Here is a 24,769-nt window from a genome sequence, read left to right as displayed (position 1 = left end):
TACAATAGAAATGTAAAAATAAAATATTCATCAAAAAATATTCATACCGTCCTAAATACATACCCGTGCAATTTTGCACGGGTTTAAAACTAGTAAGATGAAATCCGAAAAGAGAAGTAATAAAACTGAAAATTTGGTGAAGGTTAATCTTGTTTTAGCGAGATGTATATTTGGAGATCATTGAAATTTTGTGGTTTTACTAGGAAAACACAAGAGAAAGATGAACTGATGAAGTTTGGGGAAGCCAAGATCTATTTAAAAGATGAATTTTTGTAGTTTTTTGTATAGTGAGAACAAAATAAAAGAGGGAGTCTGGGATGCGTTTTGGTAACGGGTTTGCTAAAGATCGCCCCTAATTTTACTCATCTCGCCCCTAAATATTACCTTTTTGCCCTTGTGTAATTAAAACCCCATATACCTTCCTTTTTACTCATTTTCGATTTTAAATTTAAAATTTCAAAAATACCGCTTCATAAATTAACATAAACAAAACCGTCTCAAAATAATACGAATTAGCGATTTAAATTGGACAAAATTTGACGAATAATGAACCAAAAAACTTCAAACGATCATAACTTTGTGCTCGGGTGTCCGATTTTGACGAATTTTTTTTTCAAATCACTTAACTCGACGAGACGAACGCAATGGGATTTTTTTTTTTTTTTTTGAGAAATGGTCCATTCGTGTAGAAAACACGAATTGACCTAGGCCGATTCATGTGGTTTACACGAACCAGCCTGGGCCAATTCGTGTAATCCACATGAACTGGCCTAGGCCCATTCGTGTGATTTACATGAACTGGCCAAGGCGGGTTCATGTAAACCACATGAACCGGCCTAGGCAAGTTCGTGTTTTTCACACAAATGGGCCCGCTTTCCAATTTTTTTACCAATGCGTTCGTCTCGTCGAGTTAAGTGATTTGAAAAAAAAATTCGTCAAAATCGGACACCCGAGCACAAAGTTATGATTGTTTGAAGTTTTTACGTTTCTAATCGTCAATTTTGTTTCGAATTAAATTAACAAAAACAAAACCGTCTCAAAATAATACGAAATAGCGATTTAAATTGAACAAAATTTGACGAATAAAGAACCAAAAAACTTCTAACGATCATAACTTTGTGCTCAGGTGTCCGATTTTGACGATTTTTTTTTTTCAAATCACTTAACTCGACGAGACGAACGCAATGTAATTTTTTTTGTTGAGAAATGGTCCATACGTGTAAAAAACACGAATTGACCTAGGCCGATTCATGTGGTTTACACGAACCAGCTGGGCCGGTCGTGTAGTCACACTTGAATCGCTGGCAGGCCCATTCGTGTGATTTACATGAACTCGCCAAGGCTGGTTCGTGTAAACCACATGAACCGGCATAGGCCAGTTCGTATTTTTCACACGAATGGGCCCGCTTTCCAATATTTTTTTTTACCATTGTTATCTCGTCGAGTTAAGTGATTTGAAAAAAAAAATCGTCAAAATTGGACAACCGAGCACAAAGTTATGATCGTTTGAAATTTTTACGTTTCTAATCGTCAATTTTGTTTCGAATTTAATCATGCTTGATTATTAATTATCGTAAAATGGGTCACCGTCACTCATATTTTGAATTACCGATAAAAATTAGTTTTGAGAATGTTTTAGAATAAAGGGCAAAATTGGAAAGTGAAATGAATATTAGGGGCGAGATGAATAATATAGGGGCGATCTTTAGCAATTATGTTTGGTAAAGTGACTAATGGTGGGGTTTGTTTATGTAAATGAGGAGGTGGATACTGGGGGAGGTGGATCTATGATTTATTTGTGTTCACACAGTTGGCGACTGAAAGTTTTTGGTAAAGTGAATAATCCAACCTTATGCTCTACTTACTCTAATGTGTCGATATATTTAGCATCCTTGATCAGTGTAAAATGGTGTAAAACAAAAGAACCAAAAAAGTCGCAACAAAATAGATGGCACAAAAAGAAGGCGAAAATAGGAGGAAGTTACACGCAGTATGCGTACCATTCCCGGCACAAGGTCATATAACACCAATGTTACAACTAGCCAATATCCTTAACTCTAATGGCTTCTACATTACCTTTTTCCATACTCAACACAACTACCGTTGCTTACTCCACGCTAAGGGTCCCAACTCCCTCCACGGTACCCCAACGTTCCGGTTCGCAACTTTTCCTGACGGACTTCCACCCTCAGACAGTGACCTTCCACGCCCACTCCATACCCTTGTACCGTCTCTAGAACATAACAGTCTTCAACCTTTTGTTAATGTCCTGCTTAAGCTTAATGAACCCTCCTCTGGCTGGCCGCCCGTTTCGTTGATTATTTCTGATGCTATTATTCCGTTCGCTGTTGATGCTGCCAAACACTTATCCGACTGTGCTGTTGTATACTTTACACCCTCGAGTCCTTCCAGTTTTATTGCGTCTTCCCAGTATGATGTTCTGCTTCAAAGGGCTACCCTGCCTTTCAAAGGTTTGTTCTTCTCTCTTATGCTTTTATTTTCAAAGGTTAGATTTTGACAGGTCTATTCAAAAGTAGTAATAACTAGTTTTCTTGCCCGTTGTACGGATTTTAAAATAATGTGTGATAAATTTCACAATAATATGGAATATAGACATATAGTACATCGTTCATGTCTAAGTTTTTATGTATGTCGCATGACCAACAAATAATTATTAACATAGTATTGACATGTAAGAATAAAAGAGTGTTTGATTAATAAAATACTTTTTTTTTAGGAAAATAAAACCAATATGAAGTTTATATATATATATATATATATATATATATATATAGAAATGGGATCAAGTGAGTCCCTTAGTATAGGTAAGTCATTTAGTCTAATCTAAACCATTAGATTAAAACAAAATCAATGGTTAAGATTAATTCTAAAAATAAAGAGGCTATATAAAACCCACCAAACCCTAATTCCATTCATTTTACAACCTCCCAGTTCTCTCTCTTCCTCCCTTTCTCTCTCCGTCTCTCTCATGCCTCACTCACCAACCAACCCTAAATACTACCCAACCACCACTGCAGCCACCACAACACCCCCGTTTCCGCCGACAACAACAGCCACCCCGCTCTCCCTTTGTCTGCCTCCCTCCTATCCACCGCATATGTCCTCCGTTTCCCGACAACAACAATGACCACCACAACACCCCCGTCCTCCGTTTCCTCGAACTACCGCCACCCCGCTCTCCCTTTGCCGCCTCCCTCCCGTCCACAGCATCCTCGTCATTTGCCTTGTTGTCTTTTTTTTTTTTTTTTTTTTTTTTTTTTTTAAATTTTGGTTGTGTTTTAATGGTGTCGTAGTGGGCGGTGGTTGGTGGTAGTTGGTTGTAGCGTGGGCCGTTCTACCGCGCTCTCCCTTCTCCTTTCTCTTTTTTTGTTTTTTTTTTTGTTTTTAGATCTAAGTTAAGGACGTGATATTGTGGTTGTTGTTGTTGGTGGTGGAACATTTATGGGGTAGGGAATGGTGGTGATGTCGTGTACTTGAAATTTACCAAAAAATGACAAGGAGAAGAGATCAAAGAAAAGGAGGGAGTATACGTTATCATTCTCATAGTTGACATTAGTCTGTAACGAAAATGAAGAAGAGATTTTTTTTCTCTCAATTTGGTGGTCCGAGGTTGTCGACGCGTGGTGGTCGTGGTGGTGTCGTGGTAATGGGTCGTGTGGTTGGAGGAGGTGAGGGTGGTGGTTGTAGGTGGTTATTACTATAAAGTTTTAGGCATGGATTAAAGTTACGCATATATGGACTAAAGTTACGCTTAGATGGACAAAAGTTACGCTTTGATATGGACTAATTATGACTTAAATTACATTAAAGTTTCAAAAATTATGACTAAAGTTACAATCGTAAAACATTAAAGTTACAATTATAAAATAATAAAATTAAATAAATTGAAATTTTTATATTAGAAATTGAAAAAAAAATTAAAGTTTTAATTTTTAGCATTAAAGTTTCTCTCGTAAAATATTAAAGTTATATTTAAAAATCAGTAAAATTAAATAAATTCAAATTTTTATTAAAAATTGTTTAAAAAAATTAAAGTTTTAATTTTTAGCATTAAAGTTTTACTCGTAAAATATTAAAGTTATATTTAAAAATCAGTAAAATTAAATAAATTCAAATTTTTATATTAAAAATTGTTTAAAAAAAATTAAAGTTTTAATTTTTAGCATTAAAGTTTCACTGTAAAACATTAAAGTTATATTTAAAAATCAGTAAAATTAAATAAATTCAAATTTTTATATTAAAAATTGTTTAAAAAAATTAAAGTTTCAATTTTTAGCATTAAAGTTTTACTCGTAAAATACTAAAGTTATAATCAAAAATCGATTTTATATATTTAAAATAAAATTTTATAACACAAATTTAAATTTTTATTTATAAAATAATCTTAAACATTAAAGTTATAATTATAAAGAATTAAAGTTACACTCTTAAATTAAAGTTTCATTTATAAAACATTAAAGTTTTCATCTTAAAATTTTAAAATCTCAACCATCCATTTTAGTAGATCAATGGCTAGGATTAGGACTTAGTGGACTCACCATTTTAGGTGGACTCATTTGAACTCCTCTATATATATATATATATATATATATATATATATATATATATATGATACTTGTACTGATAGTTTTTATAATTTGTTCATTAATACCTGTTTATTTTTCAATTGGTCAAGGAAAACAATAACATCTACTTTGCATAATCAACTCAATGATAAATCTCCTTCTTTAGAATAACAATCATAATTTAATCATTGTTGAGTCAAATGGTAGTTACGTAAAAACATTTACAGGTAGTTAAATGTTATTTTCCGGTCAAACTATAGACGTACCTTTGAATGTGAACCAAATTCCAACGCAATACTACATGGTTGGGGCTGCTTATGACACCCCCCTGTAACAGTAGTCTTGCCCCCATCCGCTCATTTGAAACAAAATCCTTCACGCAGACCCCTATTTTTCTTCTCTATTCACACACATGATCTAAAACAATCTCATCCCTTGAAAGATCGATCCTTGTCTTCAAAACTTCTCTCAAATTTATCCAACCAAGTGAAAAACTAAACCTCTACTTCAAGAAAAATCCACAATCCAATGAAAACTAACCCTTGCTCTCGACAATGTTCTTAGAATTAAGATTTTACTTTAATTTGGATTGATGGGGTCAAGATTAAGTTTATCAGTATGACCTTTTGAGATTTCTTGTTATTATTCATGTTACCTATATGTTTTAAGCAAGCGATATTTTACTGATAAATAACCTTATTTATTATCACTATCCTCGTTAAACTCATCACCCTCCACAAATGCACCCTCCCTCCACCCCACTAATTTACCCGCAAAATAAAACATCAGCCACTGTGATTAGTTCTTACTATTACTTGAAACAACCTCCAATCCACTACCACTATCACTACCTTTCTGCCACGTTTTACATCTAAGAAGTCATAAATCACATTCACCTCCATGAAACACCAATCTTTACTCTAGATGATATGGATCCTCGTCTCCCTTATCGAAGACAATTTATTTCTCCTTTAACAAAGAGAAGTTTAAGAAGCAATCTTCCCTCTTATCTCTCTCTCTTTCCCTTCCTAGTCTTTTTCTCGTCCCCTCCCCTACCTCCATTCCAGATACTCAAACAAAGTGTTTGGGTACTATGTTTGTAAACTGAATAAGTTTGAATATTATATATATACACGAACTTTGCTATTTATTTCATTTTGCATAAATAAATCTTACTACTTCCATCTCATTTTTATTGTCCTTTTTTCTTCAAATTTTATTATCTCATAATTATTATCCCCTTTCTAGATCTAGTAAGGAAAAACTTTAGTCAACCAACTCGTCGCAATCAACCTCATTCCCACTCAAAACAACCTTTAGTCAACTATTTAATCCCTTCGGTTCACACATAAAACGGTCTAAAATGCAAAGCTTTCATGTCTCTCTTAGAAAGTTCATCTAACTAATAGAAAACTAACCGCTACTATCTAAACTTCATCATTTTTACATCCCGTAAAGATTAAGTTGAACATGACAAAAAAAAAAATGCAGAAACTTAGGTTTTGTTTGTTAACGACAGAGTGAACATTTTTTTTTAGCATTTTGAGAGTTTTTACACTATTTAAATAACAAATGTGCTATTTTGAGTGTTGATCATCGACATATTGAAATAGTAGATTGTGGTGTAATTTCATGTTTTAGATTATGACCTTTAATTAGTATATTATAAGAAAATAAAAATTGAGTTTTTTTATCTCTGAGGAAATTAAAGATCAAACTTTATCTTTATCATATTTATAATTAATATTCTTCACTTAAAATATATAAATTTAAGCAAGTTCAAATAAGTTAACTAAAAGTTATAAATCATAAATTGTACGAAGCACTATAATCATTTTTTTTATTAATATGAAATAAATGTCATAAACTTCATGAGAATATTAATGAGGTAGAGAACTATAGAAGAGTTGGCAAGTACATGACCCCCTTTTAGGTTTAAATTTTTTCATTTATTTTTACATTTTTGCTAAAGGTGGTTAAAACATCGTATTATGCATGACGAATATGTCTCACCCTTCCCCAATTCGTATCTCTCCCTAAATTATAGTGATGATGTGCTCAACTTACAAAAAAAAAATTATAGCATCAACAATAATTAGTTGCTCCATATAATTGAATAGTATCGTTTTTTATGCATGTAAATTTGTCAGAAGAAAAGCTTGAGAGAGACGGTCTTCACTATGTTAGGGAAAGACTACTCTTACCCTTTTATGTGTTTTTCATGACTTTTTTTTAATGTTGATCGTTGCTTGAATTGAATCTTAACCTTATACATATTTCTATAATAAGTGTATCTAATTTACCTTCAAGCCTCATTCAAATATATTTTATTACTCGTGGTACCATTTTTACTTTAAATTGTAAAACAATCGCACAATAAAGTTTTTCAAAACATTTACTCATTTTTCATAATATGATATTTCGATTCGCAAATTAGCAGCAACTTTCTTTATCTTTTAATACTCCTTGAAAAATAGATATCAAACTTTGTACTTATCAATAATTTATGAATATCTTATTTAAATTTTGATTAATATACTTTTATATAATGACAAATGAATGTAAATAATATAATAATAAATTATCAATAGAAGTTGAAGTGTATTGTGAGGGAAATAACTTTAAAATTAGTAGGAGAAATACATATGACATTTGAAAAATAAACTTCGTATTATGTATAATTAAATATGACATTAGCAATAACAAAAAACGTAGAGGCATATATTTCAGCGTTCATTTTACTCTTTACATGAGTAAATTCCATGTTGTACATATTATGCATGTACATTTGTCACAACCTAGTTCGGCCTAAGGCCTTTTAGCCTCATAATACCTCATTTTTTTAATCGGAAGTTGTTATAAAATTGGATATTATAAATATATCAAAGGTTTTTTTTCCTTCTAATTTAATAAAAAGTGACCAAATACTACTGAATAATTTTTTAATATTAATAAATTGTAGATAATTAATTTATTTCCGGTTTCTAATAATAAATTATAAAATAATTAATTAATTCTCATTTCTAATAGAAAAATAATATTCCTAATTATAATAGAAAATTTTTAAATAATTATTATCTCCTAATTCTAATAGTACAATTAGGAAAAAAAAGTCTTAATAAATTGTTAATTTATCTCCTATTTCTAATAGGAAAATTGTAAAATAATTAATTAATTCTCATTTTTAATAGAAAAATTATATTCCTAATTATAATAGAAAAATTATAAATAATTAATTATCTCCTAATTCTAATAGTATAATTAGGAAAAAAAAACCTTAATAAATTGTTAATTTATCTCCTATTTCTAATAGGAAAATTGTAAAATAATAAATTAATCCTCATTTCTAATAGAAAAATTGTATTCCTAATTATAATAGAAAAATTGTAAATAATTAATTATCTCCTAATTCTAATACTGATAGTATAATTAGAAAAAAAGCCTCCTTTAGTTATATATATTGATTTAACAAAAATAACCTAATCTTTGACAAGTCTTCCAAAAATAACCCGACCTTTTAACTTAAAAAATAATAATCCAACCTTTAAATTTTTGTCACATAAATATCTCGAACTCTCAACTAAACAAATTTCTACCAAATATTGATAAATGATATTTGTAAAATAGTTTCATAAATCTTTAAAGTCTATTTTGTGATATCATATATAAAAAAAAACTCATAACCAAAAACCTGGAAAAATTATAATTTCCTTAGTTTGTCAATGGAAAATTAATTATAAAACAAATATATAATTTTTTGAAAATAAATAAGATAGATTTAAATTAGTGGAAATAGTTATCAGAGAAATACTTTTGATTTTTTAAACCGAGGATTTGAGGAAACAAACAATTTTTTAAACATATCATTTATGCCTTTTGGGATTTTGAATAGTAGTATAAAATTTTTTCAATTTTTTTTCCATGCTTCAAATTGTTCTTAAATAATTTATTCATAATTTTATATAATTACTTATGCAAATATATGGTCAATATGTTAATGGATTGATTAATACTCCCTCCATTCAACTCCACTTTGCAGGTTTCTCTTTTGCACACTATTCACAAGCGGACATTCAACTTCAATTTTCTCTCGATACATAAGTTAAAATATATTCATGTGAGATCTTATTTGATTCGTCTTTAAGAGTACTTTAAAAATATCTAACTTTTATAATTTTTACAAATACGTAGCTAAAGATATTTACCGCGTAAAAGTCGCGTTGGCAAACGTGATAAAACAAACATGTAAAGTGGAGTTGAATGGAGGGAGTATATGATTAAATTATTATTTTTCGAAATATAAGTAAAATGTTGGGACATTTATGTAACACAAAAGCAAACGTTGGATTATTCTTGTTAAAATCAAAAGGTTGGGTTATTTTCAGAATACTTAACAAACGTTGGGTTATTTTTGTTAAATTTGCCTTTTAGAAAAGAAATAAAAATATTAAAGTAACGTGTATGGTATCCTCGAACTTTACTATTTTGCACGTGGTACCCAACTTTTTAAAATATAAACTTATTGAAATATTGGGTATCATGTGCAAAATGACAAAGTTCGAGGGTACTATGTGAATTTTCCGTTCTCCCATAAAATATTGAAATACACCTTCATTTTTATCACTTCGTCATATTCTCTAACATCTTCAACATTTCTTAAATCGACAAATTCACAAAAATCTTCCACTTTCCTTATTTGTCCACTTTTCTTATTTGTGGTTCTAATAACTTATGACCCAAATTCTCTCTCCTACCTTTATTTACATCCACAAATCATCATATCGCTAACCGCGAAAGTGACAATTTAGCCCCATTACTTTGGTTAATCGTGAGATCAAACCCCTTAAGTTTACATTGTAGCAATTAAGTCCCATAAGTTAGGCAAAAGGTGAATTTAAGCCCTTTACCCAAAATCTCATGATAAATTCAATATATCATATTTCATAAGTGAAATTGATTACACTTTTTTACAATATATACAAACAAAATAAAAGTTAACAATGAAATCAAAATTTAAAATGTATTAGCATCAATTTGAGAATATTTTCAATTATTTCATAAAAATAAAAATATTTATGTTTTTATTAAAGAACTGAATATTTTTCTTAAATTTGTTAACCATTCTTTAAGAAATAAAAAATATAAATTTAATATTTTTTTAGAATTTTTTTTGTGAAAATATGAGAAATACAAAAGATATACGTGCATAATTTTTTTTGGGTAATAGAGATATATTTTTAATAAAAATGACGATTTTCTCGAAAAAGTAAAATAAAACTAAAGTTTTTATTTTTCCAGGATTTTAAAATATTGTCTTTGTTTACATTTTTAAAAACAAAAAAAAATTGCACTTTCTTTAAACAAAATATAATCTAATTAAGTTTTTGTGGCATGAGAAAATGAATTTCTCATGAGATTTTGAGTAAGGGGCTTAATGTCACCTTTTTCATAACTTATGGGGCTAATTGCTACACTCTAAACTTAAGGGGTTTGATCTCACGATTAGCCAAAGTGATGAGGCTAAATTCCCACTTTCGCGTGTGACTCAATATTTGTTCAAAACAATTATGGAAAAAACTTAAAGAATAAGAGAGAGTAATTTCTTCCACTTTAAAAATACAATCCGTCTCATTGTAGACGGACACTATCCGTCTAAAGTTGTAGACAAATAGTGGTCTCTCACAAAATGCAAGTGGGAGGGCAAGTGGAGATATTCATTTCCCGCCCATTTGCACTATCCACTCCCATTTTGTGAGAGAGACACTATCCATCATCTACAGTTTTAGATGAATAGTATTCATCTAAAATGAGAATTTGTGTTAAAAATAACGCTTTTTTTTCTAAAGAAAGATACAATAATTTCTTCCACTTTAACCGGAACTTATATCAAAGAAATAACATAGAGTAGGACTACGGAGTACCACACTAATCATATTGGACATCAATGAATAATAAGAACAAAAATAGTTAAGCAAAAGTGACTTACTCATTTTCACAAATTCTCATCTAGGACGGGTATTATCTATTTTAAGATTAAAACGAGTTAAATATTACCACGTGGGAATAACAAAGACAAATTTTTTGGCATTTTCTAGGCAACAAATAGGGTGATTTGATATGTATTTAACTCGTTTTAAGCTTAAGACAGATATTGTGCTGCTCTTAAATGAGAATTTGTGATTGAAAATAGTTATGTAAGGCGACCTTACACAAGTTATACCGAAACGGGTCTTTTCTTATAGTTGCTTTTACTTAGTAATGTGGTTATATTAGGGTCCGTTTTACGTTATATTTACGTGAAATTGCCTTACACAAGACTTACTTACTCGTCTACTCAGCACACTTTTAACTTTCTTTTACTTTTCTTTTACTGTATTATTGTACTCCGTATGTAGTTTGTAGATATAACATATAGGCTCACGGAGTCACCTTTAGGTAGCATCAAAATTGATACAGACACGAAACAGACACGTAACACAATATTATACTACCTCCAATCCAATCCAAATTACTCATTTGACTTTTTACGGTCTACGAGACGACACTTTGACCACGTTTTTCTTCATTTATATATTATGTTTTTTGGTCGAAATTATAATTTTCCGAAACCTCTTTTTATACCAAATGTAAATATGTAAATTTTAGGTAAAAAAAATAAAAATTTGGCTTTGTATAATTGAGGTCAATATTTAACTAAGTTGACTTTAAAAAGTAAATGGGTAGTTTGGATTGGATTGGAGGGAGTATGAAATTTAGAACAATGGACACGGTATTTAAATTTAATAGAATATACTCCCTCATATCCTCTATTTTCTTTCCTATTTTCTAAAACAGATTATTAAGGTTTTCTTCCCTATTTCCTTTTCTGAGAGATTTGTGTGGTTCAAATTCATTTGCATGTAGAATAATGTGTTTTGTGTGGTCTAAATGCATTTCTTTATTTCTTATATAAAATGAAAGGGGAAGAATATAGTGAATAAGAGAGAGTATATTTTATAATTATAAACGTACGATCTTATTTTTGTACGTAAAAGTATTTATATTAATAAATTTAAATAAGTGAAGATAAAACTTGATATTGACTATAACTCATTTTCATTTGTCACCCATATACATCTTTTGATCAATCTCTTTCAATATCTAATTCCTTGTATAAAGAATAACATTAACTTCGAGTTCAACTCATTTCCTCACTAAGCCCTTCATCATAACACAACACTCTTTATTCACCTAAAATTTGAGAAAAAGGATTGTACATCGGATGTACTACATCATATTTAATGACTTTTTGAGTTTTTGTGTATTTTTTTCGAGTATTATAGAGTTTATAAATTACATTTTAGTTTTATGATGTCAAAAATCAAATCTTTTTGAGCTTATATGTAATTTTTTTGAGTTATAATGTAACTTTTTTAGATTAAAGTTTAAGTAAATAAACTCAAAAACTTTAAAATAAAACTCAAAAATTTTAGATTAAAACTCAAAAACTTTAAATTAATGCTCAAAAACTATAACATCTGATGTACTACATCAGATGTATGATCCACTTACTGCTAAAATTCAACTTAATTTCGTCCGAAAGTGTGTCCAAAATATGTTCAAATACCATGAATACATGTTCAAGACGTGTCTAAACGCCATATACACGTAACAGATACGTGCCCAAACAAACGAACGTGTCATGTATAGGTATCATTGTGGTGTCCTACTACTACTGTCTTCTCTGGGGTGTTGTTTCGCCCAAGATCTGTACAATTTTTATTAGAGCTTGCGGTGGCCAAGGACGTCCACTCCCATCACGTGCCACTGCTTCCTACTCCATACATGCCTTTATTATACTCTTTATTTTCATTGATTTTTTTTTTTACCTTTTTTCGACATTTATTTGTGATCTTCTACCTTAGTTTTGGGGTAAAATTTAGTGGTATGGTGATATGCGAATATAAATGAAAGTAAAAGAGAGAATGCGGGGTCACAAATTACTATAACTACAAATAATAGAAAAATAAAGAAAGTGAAAGATTTTAGTGAATTTATCGTTTTAGGAAATGTGGGAGATGTTAGAGAATAAGAGGAAGTATAAGTTCTACTTAGACATTTTCGCATTTCACTTCTCTCACGTCTACATGACCCACCTACATTACTAAATAGTAAATACTCCGTAATGTTTTTGTAGTAATTGTCCTATACAACGATCTTTTTTGCCGTTTTTTAATAAAAAGTAACCACTTTTTCGTCAATAATTATCATTTGGGAAAAAGAATTGTACATCAAATATATTACCTCACACTTAATGAGTTTCTGAGGTTTTGTATATTTTTTTTTTTTGAGTTTTATAGATTTTATAAATTATATTTTAGTTTTATGACTCAAAAACTCTTATTTTTCTAAGCTTATATATAATTTTTTGAGTTATAATATAATTTTTTGAGAATAATGTTTAAATAAATGAACTCAAAAACTTTATAATAAACTCATAATTTTTAAATAAAACTCAAAAACTTTATCTTAATACTCATAATATTTTATGTGAGAACTAGAGTATGAAACGACTTCTTATAAGAGCACGTGATAACAACAACATCTAATTTACATGCTAAAATCTTGGGATATGGGTAGTTTCTCCAACAAGTCATATCTTATGAGTTGTCTCGATCCATTAGTTACGGTCCTTAATCAATAGCTTAGTGGTCAAGTTCCGTCTTGAGACGTTCTAACACAATAATAAAATAACACAGTCTATTTAAAATAAATACATATTTCGCTATTAAAATATGAGTTCAAAATAACTAATAAATATATTATAAAAAAAAAAGGAACTAACATTTCAAATAAATACAAATAGTTTATAAAACGACTTACTATTATATTGAATAAATACGACGACTTATAAAATATATAAAATCATTTAAAGAAGTTTAAAACTCGTGACTAGCTAATATTATGACGGAAAAACGCGGGTGTTACCGTCTCAAAATGTAACAACCACGATAATACAAGAATATAAATTAAGTTCAAGGTGGCGGAAACACCCTGACATCGCGGTAGCTACTAAACAAAACTAAGTACTCAAAAGGAAATACAAGGTTTACGGGGAATAAATACCCCTATAATTGAAAAGAAATAAAATCTAAAACAAGAGTCTAATTAAACTAATAGAGTGCGCTAAAACAGGCGCTCGCTAGCTCACTCGATGCAACCCCAACAAATAAAATAAGCATCCATCAACCACCTGTCAGTCATAAGAATGACAGTCACCGTCAGTGGGAGTAACTCGGACGTCCTCCCAGCCATATCACTTCACGATAAAGCAACCAAGCAAATAAGACAGATCAATAATAAATAAATGAATTACCAATTAACTTGTCACACAATTAAAACCATAAGCTCATTATGAAACTATTAACACTTTACACTAACAGATCAAATGACCCATTTAACAAACGTAAACTTATTAAACAAACATATTAACTCAGTTACCACTCAGTAAGGCGAAACGTCAAGGCAACCCATCACTCTTACCCTATCCCTACGGTAGGACTACGATAAATATACGGACCAGTCTAAGTATGGCCACACTCTCGGGATAAACGTACCCTGATTCGACAATCACCAAGCCTATAAACATCCGGGCTGATGACCCCATAGACGCCAGATCAGCCTATAAACAACCGGGCTAATAGGACGACTCCGACCTGCCTAGACTGCCCATACACACAGCTACTAGGATACAAGTGAAGCGGATAATAAAAGACAGATTCATACTTACATTGGTTCACCAATTAATATGGGCAAGCGATTATAAACTTAGGACAGTCAAAGACCGCAAAAAAGACTAAACCATATGAAGGAATGAGTTATGACCACAACTCCACAAAATACATTTAATAATATGAAGTAACACATACTCGTATTATACCCATCCAAACATTGATGTAAACAAAGTGAGATGTCGGCATGTTTCATTATTAGCAAAATTCGTCAAAGGCACTACACCATCACCTACTGGTTTTATAAGCATCTTAATAACAATGACGAGAAGTCCTGCCCATTTTCCAAAAACATGCAACGTCACTATTAAAAACCCCAATAACCATATTGATATGCTACACTCATGTAATTAACTATCTCATACACAACATATAAATTATGAATGCAAAGAATAATGCACATCACAATCTTATACGTACAAACTCAATGATAAGCAATATTTTTTTTTTTTTTTGAAATGAACCCCGAAGGTTCTACTTCATTAACGATAAATCAGCCATAACAGCATCGTTCGCAATCAAAGGCAAAACCTCTGACCACACGACTCGACCAACAACTCTAGGAAAAGGATGAGCTAAAGCATGAGCCACCCCATTGCAACTACGACTAATGTACGACCAGACAATAGAACTAAAAGAATTACATAAAGCAAGAATGTCATCTAAAACTAAAGAAAAAATACTCCTGCCAGTAACCGGCTTCCGCAAAGAATTCACAACTTGTAGGCAATCACTTTCGACAATGATTTTAGCATGACCTCTCCGCCCAGCCTCTCGAACAGCTTCCAAGACCGCTACCGCCTCAGCCATATGAGCCTCCCACGTTTGTTCCATGACGGTCGACAAACCCCATAGCACCTGCCCCCCTTCATCACGGCATGAGTTCATAATGTTGTTTGAGTACGCATTAGCAAAAGAACAAAGGCCTAAAACGACATGGTACGTATTTCGCTATTAAAATATGAGTTCAAAATAACTAATAAATATATTATAAAAAAAATAAACTAACATTTCAAATAAATACGAATAGTTTATAAAAAGACGTACTATTATATTGAATAAATACGACGGCTTATAAAATATATAAAATCATTTAAAGAAGTTTAAAACTCGTGACTAGCTAATATAATGACGGAAAAACGCGGGTGTTACAGTCTCCCCTACTTCTAAAAAGTTTCGCCCTCGAAACTTAACACAAGAAAAACGAAGGTAGGAAAGAAAAGAAGGGATCGAAATAAATGAGATGATAATAATTAATTACCTCTCTTAAAAAGATGGGGGTGCTTTACTCGCATAGAGTATTCAGTTTCCCATGTCTCTTCCTCGAACATGTCGCACCTCCAAAAGACTTTAACTAAAGGCACAACCTTATTTCTAAGGCGTTTTTCCTTCTTATCCAAGATGCGAATAGGTCGCTCCTCATAGGCCAGGTTAGGCTCAATTTCCAAGACTTCAGTTTGCAGGACGTGACTGGGATCGCTAATGTACTTCCTGAGCTGAGAAACATGGAACACGTCATGAACCTTCCCAAGACTAGCTGGAAACTCCAACTTATATGCCACCGAACCAATTCTCTTGATCACCTCATAAGGACCCACATACTTAGGACTTAACTTCCCTTTGATCCCAAACCTTTTAACACCCTTCATCGGTGAAACTTTGAGAAACACCTTGTCACCCACCTCGAACACCAAAGGTCGTCGTCTTATATCTGCATGAGATTTCTGTCTATCTTGAGCTGCCTTCATCCTTTCTCGAATAAGCTTGACGCCGTCAATGGTCTCTTGTAGCTTCTCAGGACACAATTCACGGACTTCACTAGCTTGATCCCAACATAACGGACTGTCGCATTTCCTCCCGTACAAAGCCTCATAAGGAGCCATCTTGATAGTTGCATGGTAACTGTTGTTGTAGGAAAACTCGACCAAAGGCAAATTCTTCTCCCAACTGGCTTGAAAATCCAAGGCACAATCACGGACCTTGTCTTCGAGGGTTTGAATAGTTCTCTCCGTCTGCCCATCAGTAGCAGCATGAAAAGTTGTACTCATCATCAACTTGCTACCCATAGCCTTCTGCAACGCTTGCAAAAAACGGGAACAAAATCTTGGATCTCGATCAGACACTATCTCTAAAGGAACACCGTGAAATAGGACAACCTCATCTACATATGCACTTGCCAAACGATCTAAACTCCAAGTCTCCTTGATTGGCACGAAACGAGCACACTTCGTCAGACGATCCACGATCACCCAAACAACATCTTTACCACCAACAGTTCTCGGCAATGCCATCATAAAGTCCATAGAGATAGACTCCCACTTCCAAGTAGGAATCGCCAACGGCTGCAACAAACCACCCGGTCTCTTATGGTCAATTTTAACCTGCTGGCAAGTAAGACACTTACTCACAAACTCAGCCATGTCATTCCTCATGCGGGGCCACCAAAACTGGAGCTTCAAATCTTGATACATCTTATCACCACCTGGATGCACTGAATATGGTGTGTTATGCGCCTCACTCAAAATCTTTACTTTCAACTCGGCATCGTCATGGATACACCATCTACCTCGAAACTTGAGAACCCCATCTAGATTGACTTCAAAACCAGTCCCCTTACCATCACCCAACTTGGAAAGGAATCCAGCTAACTTAGAATCAGCTAGCTGCTTCTCTCGTGGAATAACTCCGGTTCAGCCACCATGGCATTCAAACACGCACTATTAGGTTCTACAAACTCCAAGTTAAGCTTCCTGAACTCTGCACACAAATCATTTGGCAAAATTCTGATAGAGTTAACAGAATGAACGGTCTTCCTACTGAGAGCATCAGCTACAACATTGGTCTTCCCTTCATGATAAAGCAACTCGACATCATAATAATTAACCAACTCTAACCACGTCTTTGTCTTGGGTTTAAGTCCTTCTGAGTGAAAATGTACCTGAGACTCTTGTGGTCGGTGTAGATGCGGCATCGAACTCCAATCAAGTAGTGTCGCCATATCTTAAGAGCATGTACCACAGCTGCTAATTCCAAATCGTGTGTCGGATAATTCACCTCGTGAACTTTCAACTGCCTTGATGCATAAGCAATCACCTTCCTATTCTGCATACCTTCCTATTCTGCATCAGGACATAACCCAACCCATTCTTAGAAGCATCACAAAAGATGTCAAACTCAACACCGTTTTCGGGTAAAGTCAAAACAGGAGCAGTGGTTAGTCTTGCTTTCAACTCTTGAAAAGCCTTCTCACACGCCTCAGACCAAATAAACTTTGATTCCTTCTTCAGTAACTGAGTCATCGGTCTCGCCAGTTTAGAAAAATCCTTGACAAATCTGCGATAATAACCAGCCAAACCCAAGAAGCTTCGAATCTCGTTGACATTAGTCAGACTCTTCCATTCCAAAACAGCCTCCACCTTAGAAGGATCCACCATCACGCCTTCCTTTGAGATGATATGCCCCAAAAATGACACCTCCTTTAACCAGAATTCACGCTTAGAAAATTTTGCATACCACTTCTGCTTACGAACAATATCGAGTTTTGCGCGAAGATGCACTTTATGCTCGTTCTCATCCTTGGAATAGATCAAGATGTCATCAATAAAGACCACCACACACTTATCCAAATACTCCCTGAAAGTCCTATTCATCTGGTCTATGAAAACTACATGAGCATTCGTCAACCCAAAAGGCATCACCTTAAACTCGTAATGACCATATCTCGTACTGAAAGCGGTCTTCGGTATATCGACCTCTTTAACTGGAATCTGATGATAGCCTCATCTCAAATCAATCTTGGAGAACACACTTGCACCCCTCAATTGATCGAAAAAATCGTTAATCCTGGGCAACAGATACTTATTCTTGATGGTTACACGGTTTAGTTCACGGTAGTCTATACACAGCCTCATACTACCATCCTTCTTCTTGACAAACAAAACAGGAGCACCCCACGGGGAAGCACTCGGGCGGATAAAACCCTTCTCGATCATTTCATCTAGCTGCTTCTTCAATTCTTGCAATTCGATAGGAGCCATACGGTAATGAGCCTTCGCAATAGGTCCGGTCTCTGGTACAAGATCGATAGCAAACTCAACGTCCCTCTCTGGAGGTATACCTGGTAGCTCATCTGGGAAATCATCTGCATACTCACTGACAACCGGAACATCTTCAAATTTCGGTAACGATGAAGCACTCGTCACCACACATAGATACACTTGGCGTCCTTTCCTCCGCATGCCAATAAGCTTCATTGATGAAATTAACTTGATACCTGGTTGCATTCTCATTCCCTTATAAGTCAACTTCGTACCACACAGACTCTTAAGAAAAATCTTCTGGTCTCGGCATTGAAATCTAGCATCGTAACGGGATAACCAATCCATGCCTAGAATGATGTCAAACTCGGCTAAGGAGAAACTAATAAGAGTAGCTGGAAGGATAGATCCCACAATAGAGATAGGAACATCCTTGAATACCGTGGAACATGAAACAACTTTGCCCGACGGTAAAGATATAGGAGTGGTCTCAGCAGAATGGGAAACAAGAGCAGCTTTCTTGGCAAAGGATGCAGATATAAAAGATAAAGATGCGCCAGTATCGAATAAAATATAAGCAGGAATATCTGAAACTGTAAAGATACCAGTAATCACATCTGGGTGTGCCTCAGCCTCAGCACGGCTCATCACGAAGATAGGTCCCTTCGGCCTAGGGACATTCACAGCAGTAGAAGTAGTATCTTTCTTGGGACAATCAACAGCTTTGTGACCCGGTTCTTTGCAATTATAACATCCCAAAATATTACCCTTACAGTCCTTCCCAGGGTGGTAGGTCTTTTGGAAACTGAAGCATACTTTGTCTTTGATTGGAACATTCTTCTGAAATCCCTTCTGGTTCTCATGCTTGCGCTTCTTGAAACTGTAGGACTGCGAAGTAGAAAGAGTAAACGGCCTCTTGGAAGATTTAGCATTCTCAGCTACCGTTTCATTTCAAGTCTGACAACTTCAATAACACCCTCAGCCCAAAGAGATTCATCGTAAACACGAGCGAACGTATCAGTATCTCTTCTCACCATACCCTGGATCTTAGCCTTTAACCCTTGCCTGAAAAACAATGTCTTCTGTGCTTCATTGGGAATCATAGGTTCAGCAAAATAGGCTAGAGCATTAAACTGATCAGTATATTCTTGTACGGACAAGTCCCCTTGCTTGAAATTCAGGAACTCTGCCATCTTCTGGTGTTTCAATTGAGCATGGTAGAATCTTGCTTCCAAAAGAGTCTTAAACCTCTCCCAACCAAAACCCGGTTCCAAGGTAGCAGTGGGACCAACCATAGCCCACCAACGATCAGCTTCCTTCTCGATAAAATGTGCAGCAATGTTAACTTTATCAGCCTCTGCAACACGGTAGAGAATGAAATGCTTCTCCATGTCCCTGGTCCACTCTGACATCAGCACAAGATCAACCGTTCCATCATAAATCTTTGCATTACTCATGTCAATCCGGCTTGTAATATTAGTAGTTGTTGTTGTTGTTGTTGTTGTTGTTGTTGTTGTTGTTGTTGTTGTTGTTGTTGTTGTTGTTGTTGTTGTTGTTGTTGTTGTTGTTGTTGTTGTTGTTGTTGTTGTTGTTGTTGTTGTTGTTGTTGTTGTTGTTGTTGTTGTTGTTGTTGTTGTTGTTGTTGTTGTTGTTGTTGTTGTTGTTGTTGTTGTTGTTGTTGTTGTTGTTGTTGTTGTTGTTGTTGTTGTTGTTGTTGTTGTTGTTGTTGTTGTTGTTGTTGTTGTTGTTGTTGTTGTTGTTGTTGTTGTTGTTGTTGTTGTTGTTGTTGTTGTTGTTGTTGTTGTTGTTGTTGTTGTTGTTGTTGTTGTTGTTGTTGTTGTTGTTGTTGTTGTTGTTGTTGTTGTTGTTGTTGTTGTTGTTGTTGTTGTTGTTGTTGTTGTTGTTGTTGTTGTTGTTGTTGTTGTTGTTGTTGTTGTTGTTGTTGTTGTTGTTGTTGTTGTTGTTGTTGTTGTTGTTGTTGTTGTTGTTGTTGTTGTTGTTGTTGTTGTTGTTGTTGTTGTTGTTGTTGTTGTTGTTGTTGTTGTTGTTGTTGTTGTTGTTGTTGTTGTTGTTGTTGTTGTTGTTGTTGTTGTTGTTGTTGTTGTTGTTGTTGTTGTTGTTGTTGTTGTTGTTGTTGTTGTTGTTGTTGTTGTTGTTGTTGTTGTTGTTGTTGTTGTTGTTGTTGTTGTTGTTGTTGTTGTTGTTGTTGTTGTTGTTGTTGTTGTTGTTGTTGTTGTTGTTGTTGTTGTTGTTGTTGTTGTTGTTGTTGTTGTTGAGCAATTGCGTAAAAGCTTGGAGAATCGCATTGTTCACGTTACTAGGTCTGCCTGCCATCTTTTCTCAAAATAAGACAAGGTTAGAACCTAATAATGGTGCTAATCACCCAAGCAAACAAACACATGCAGACTACCACCTTAGGTCCTTAACTGTCTACCCATCTCTCACTTTAGTCATTAAGGTTAAGCTTAAAATTTAATATTTTATTTGGGTTTACCGAGTGTAAGCGTCGGGATCAACCATGCTCTGATACCACTTGTAACACTCCGATCCAAACCTAGGGTCGGGAGCGGTCACTCATGGTAGCTCGCCAGGCTGTGTACATGACCCACAGATCAACACGGATCCTTTCCAGCGCATTTTGTCCTCACTCATGCGTATCCCGGGAACCTTCCCAGGAGGTCACCCATCCTAAGACTACTCCCAGCCAAGCACGCTTAACTTTGGAGTTCTTTTGCATGGATAACCAGAAAAGAAAGTACACTTTGTTGATATGAGTAGTACTTTCAATCCCTTTAAGCACTAGTCATTTAAGCCTATCAATGGACCTCTTCAATTACCGTGGAGTGTTACACCTAATACGACTGTACCACACCAATGGTAACATACTATAAATGGGTTGTTTTTTTTGCAATAATACCCTTGTATCTTTCTTATATTTACACAAATGTAAAGTAGTGGGCCTCTCACCAACCCAACATTAATCCTTATTATATTCAGCTTACTTTCCATATTTGTCCCTGCTTTTACCCTTTTTTCTTAAAACCCCTTTTTTTACCATGTTACCATTGGTCTGGTATGGAGAGAGTACAAGTTAAGGGGTGCACAAGGCCACTCCAATATTACAAACCATCATAAATAAAAGGAGTTTAAATGTCAAAAAGTTAGAATAACAAAAGTGATGACTCGCTAAAAGTGAAGACCGCTCCCCAAAGCCTCCGAGTCACTATATGCAAGTCCTACTTGTCAACACTGCTCCCCATATGGGTGAAAATTACCATATAGTTCACCACAAACATTTTAAAACACAAAGTTAGCTTTAACAATACAAATGTTCATAAATGTCATGCCACTATAATAACCTACACACTTCAAAATGAACTGCACACCCATATTTGTACTAGTACTAGTTTTATACCCGTGCAAAAAATGCACGGGTCGTATTTATATGACAAACACGGAGTACATAAACTTTTCATGGAAATTATATGAACTGATCTAATTTAATAGACTCGTTCTTGCAAGCCCATTTTAACGTGCATAATTGCAAGGGATTGGATATGTAATAACTTGTTGGAATGTGTAAATAATATTGAAGACTAATTTTTACAAAATATAATTTAAAATAGTAATCAATATAATATAATTTAATTTAAGTTATGCAGATAATATAAATAATGTAATAAAATTACAAATATTCAAAAATTTCTTTATAAATTATGTTAGAGCTTGTATACTTGTATTAGATGTATATTTATTGCTATCACACTTTATAAATGATTTTCTCGTCATTGATAAGCGGTGTTTTATTTAAAAGAAAAATGATAGAGGAATGACAAAAAGAGAATTAAATTGAATGTAAAAATGGATCAACATATCCTTCAAAAAAAAATGGATCAACATAGAATTGATTTTTAAAGTCGCTAATTAAGCCAACGATTCATTAGGTCCATAAATCTTATTGAGTTGGGTAACATATTATGGGCTCAAAATATAAATAGAGTCAGTAACCCAACTGCTAAAGACACAATTGAACAATATAATCCATAAATAATCTACACACATCATTTACGGATTATTTATGAATTAAACCCTACCCACATTAAACAACCCCCACCCCCAGCCTCTCATAAGTCATCCCTCATCTCCCTCAAATCTAAAATTTCATCCCATTAACTCATCACTCATCTCCCTTGTATAACTCATCACCCTCAATAATCAATAATTATGGAGTATAAACCATGATTTTCTCTTCGATTTTGTATTTTGATCAACATGCAGTTGATTATTGCAAGTCTAAGTTTGATCTTCCTATTTTTTTCTTTTTAAGTTGGGTACTGGTGTTTTGTACTATAATTATTTATGATTATTTTAATTTTTAAATAGTTAAATAAATATATAAAAAATGATTTTCATATTTACAATTGTTATTTAGCTGTGTTGTGTACAATAATTATTTTGCTCGTTATATTTGTTTAGGTAGGTGGTTAAATACAGTCTTTCTATGGTGATGTTTATTTTTTTATTTTTTTTAATTACGATTATTTTAAGTGATAAGTTTTTTGCAAATATAGATCTCATTTTTAATTACGATTTTCATATTTATATTAGTATTTCCATATTTTATTCAGTTTGTAATTTTCTTAATGTTCAGATTGAATTCCGAATTCCTAATTCCGAATTCCTCATATTTTAGAAAATGCATACTTTATTGTTTTGTATAGTCTTTTATGTAATTATAATGCATTTTTTTTTTTGCATAGGAATGAACAACAGTGGCAAAAATTAAGTAGAAATGCAGAATCGTATAGTTGGGCATATAATATATAGTTTTTATATAATAATAATTAATAGGGGGGAGAAATGGAGAATTAATACTCAAATAGTGAAATTAGGAGATAGGGAAAATAAATCTAAGAGGAAAACGTGGGGTGGCTGAAAAAATTAAATCTTTTTCCCTTCCTAAAAATAAGGGACCAATATAAATCCAAAGAAAAACCTAACTTTTATACTAGGTAGATAAGAAAGAATGTTGTAGATTATAACTAAACATGCATTTGGATGACTCTTTATTTTTGTAGCTAGATTATTATTCTTATATGAGTAATTTGTTACATATCTTACACTTCTTAAGAATTTTTTTAGATAACTATTTTTAACGAGTTTGCGTTAATGCTATTGTCTTAGCAGATCCTGATTACATGACGAATGGATGTTTAGATGCAGAAGTGGAGTTGGTACCCGGTAGCATGAAAGGTATGCGATTGAAACATCTTCCAAGTCACATAAGAACACATGACAAAAACCACCATGTCTTTGATTATATGAGACGTCTTATCACAAGGTGTAGTATGCGGCCTATTATTTTCAACACATTTGAGGCCTTAGACCATGACGTGATTCAGGACTTGTCTACAATAATGGCTGGCCCTATATACACCATGGGTCCGTTGAACGCCCTTTCATGCAAATTATCAGACACCAATGAGTTTGGGTCTACCTTTTGGAAGGAAGACTTGGAGTGTCTACAATGGTTAGACTCGCAAAACCCAAACTCGGTCGTATATGCGAGTTTTGGAAGCACAACAATGATGACCAGCTTGCAACTCATCGAGTTTGCGTGGGGGCTTGCCAATAGCAAGCATCCGTTTTTATGGGTTATTAGGCCTGATACTATTATCGACCAATCTGATGCTAGTCTACCCGTCGAGTTTGAGAATGAGGTTAGAGGTAGAGGGTTGATTGTAAGTTGGTGTCCTCAAGAGAAGGTACTAAGCCATCCCGCGACTGCTGTTTTTTTAACGCATTGTGGGTGGAACTCAATTTTGGAGACTATTAGCAGTGGAGTACCGGTAATTTGTTGGCCGTATAAGGGAGATCACCAGCCAATAGGGTGGTGGTGTTGTTATAAATGGGGCATCGGTTTGGAGCTGAGCATAAACGTTAATCGGGATGAAGTTGAAAAGAGAATTGTAGAGGTACTAGAGACTGAGAGAGGTGGTGAATTGAAGAGAAAAGCAATGGAGTGGAAAAGCTTAGTCGGAGAAGCTATAAGTTCGAGTGGGTCGTCTACTTTGGATGTTGCTAAGTTCATCAATTATGTGGTTTCTTTAAACTAAGAAAAAATGGTTCAATTTTTTATTTAAGTTTGCTGGCAAGATGGATCGCATTATTATGTATTTTTAGAACTTATTTATGTTAATTTCTATATCAGACGGTCTTGTGATAAATTTATCGTAAAATTTCTTTATGATCGTATGGCGGAAGTCTTATTCAACTACTAATGTTATCAAACGATAAATTTAGCAAGTTGTGTTGGAGCTTGTGTCCTCCACAATTAGTGTGCTAACATTTATAAATCTCTTATAGGTTCACAAGG

The 24,769-nt window shown here is 33.6% G+C and overlaps 1 protein-coding gene across 1 annotated transcript; it reads left to right on the top strand.

Annotated features, from left to right (window-relative positions):
- Window positions 1–1,833: 1,833 nt before the first annotated feature.
- Window positions 1,834–24,769, top strand: LOC141605837 (7-deoxyloganetin glucosyltransferase-like). The gene is made up of 2 exons (XM_074424745.1): window positions 1,834–2,471; window positions 23,581–24,769. Exons 1-2 carry the CDS (start codon window positions 1,949–1,951, stop codon window positions 24,507–24,509), a joined length of 1,452 nt encoding a protein of 483 aa, XP_074280846.1. The 5' UTR covers window positions 1,834–1,948; the 3' UTR covers window positions 24,510–24,769.

This window comes from Silene latifolia, chromosome 10 (assembly GCF_048544455.1).
Source record: "Silene latifolia isolate original U9 population chromosome 10, ASM4854445v1, whole genome shotgun sequence".
NCBI lineage: Eukaryota > Viridiplantae > Streptophyta > Magnoliopsida > Caryophyllales > Caryophyllaceae > Silene > Silene latifolia.
Note: the sequence above shows the minus strand (reverse complement) of the source record. Positions and strands in the feature narration are given on the sequence as shown.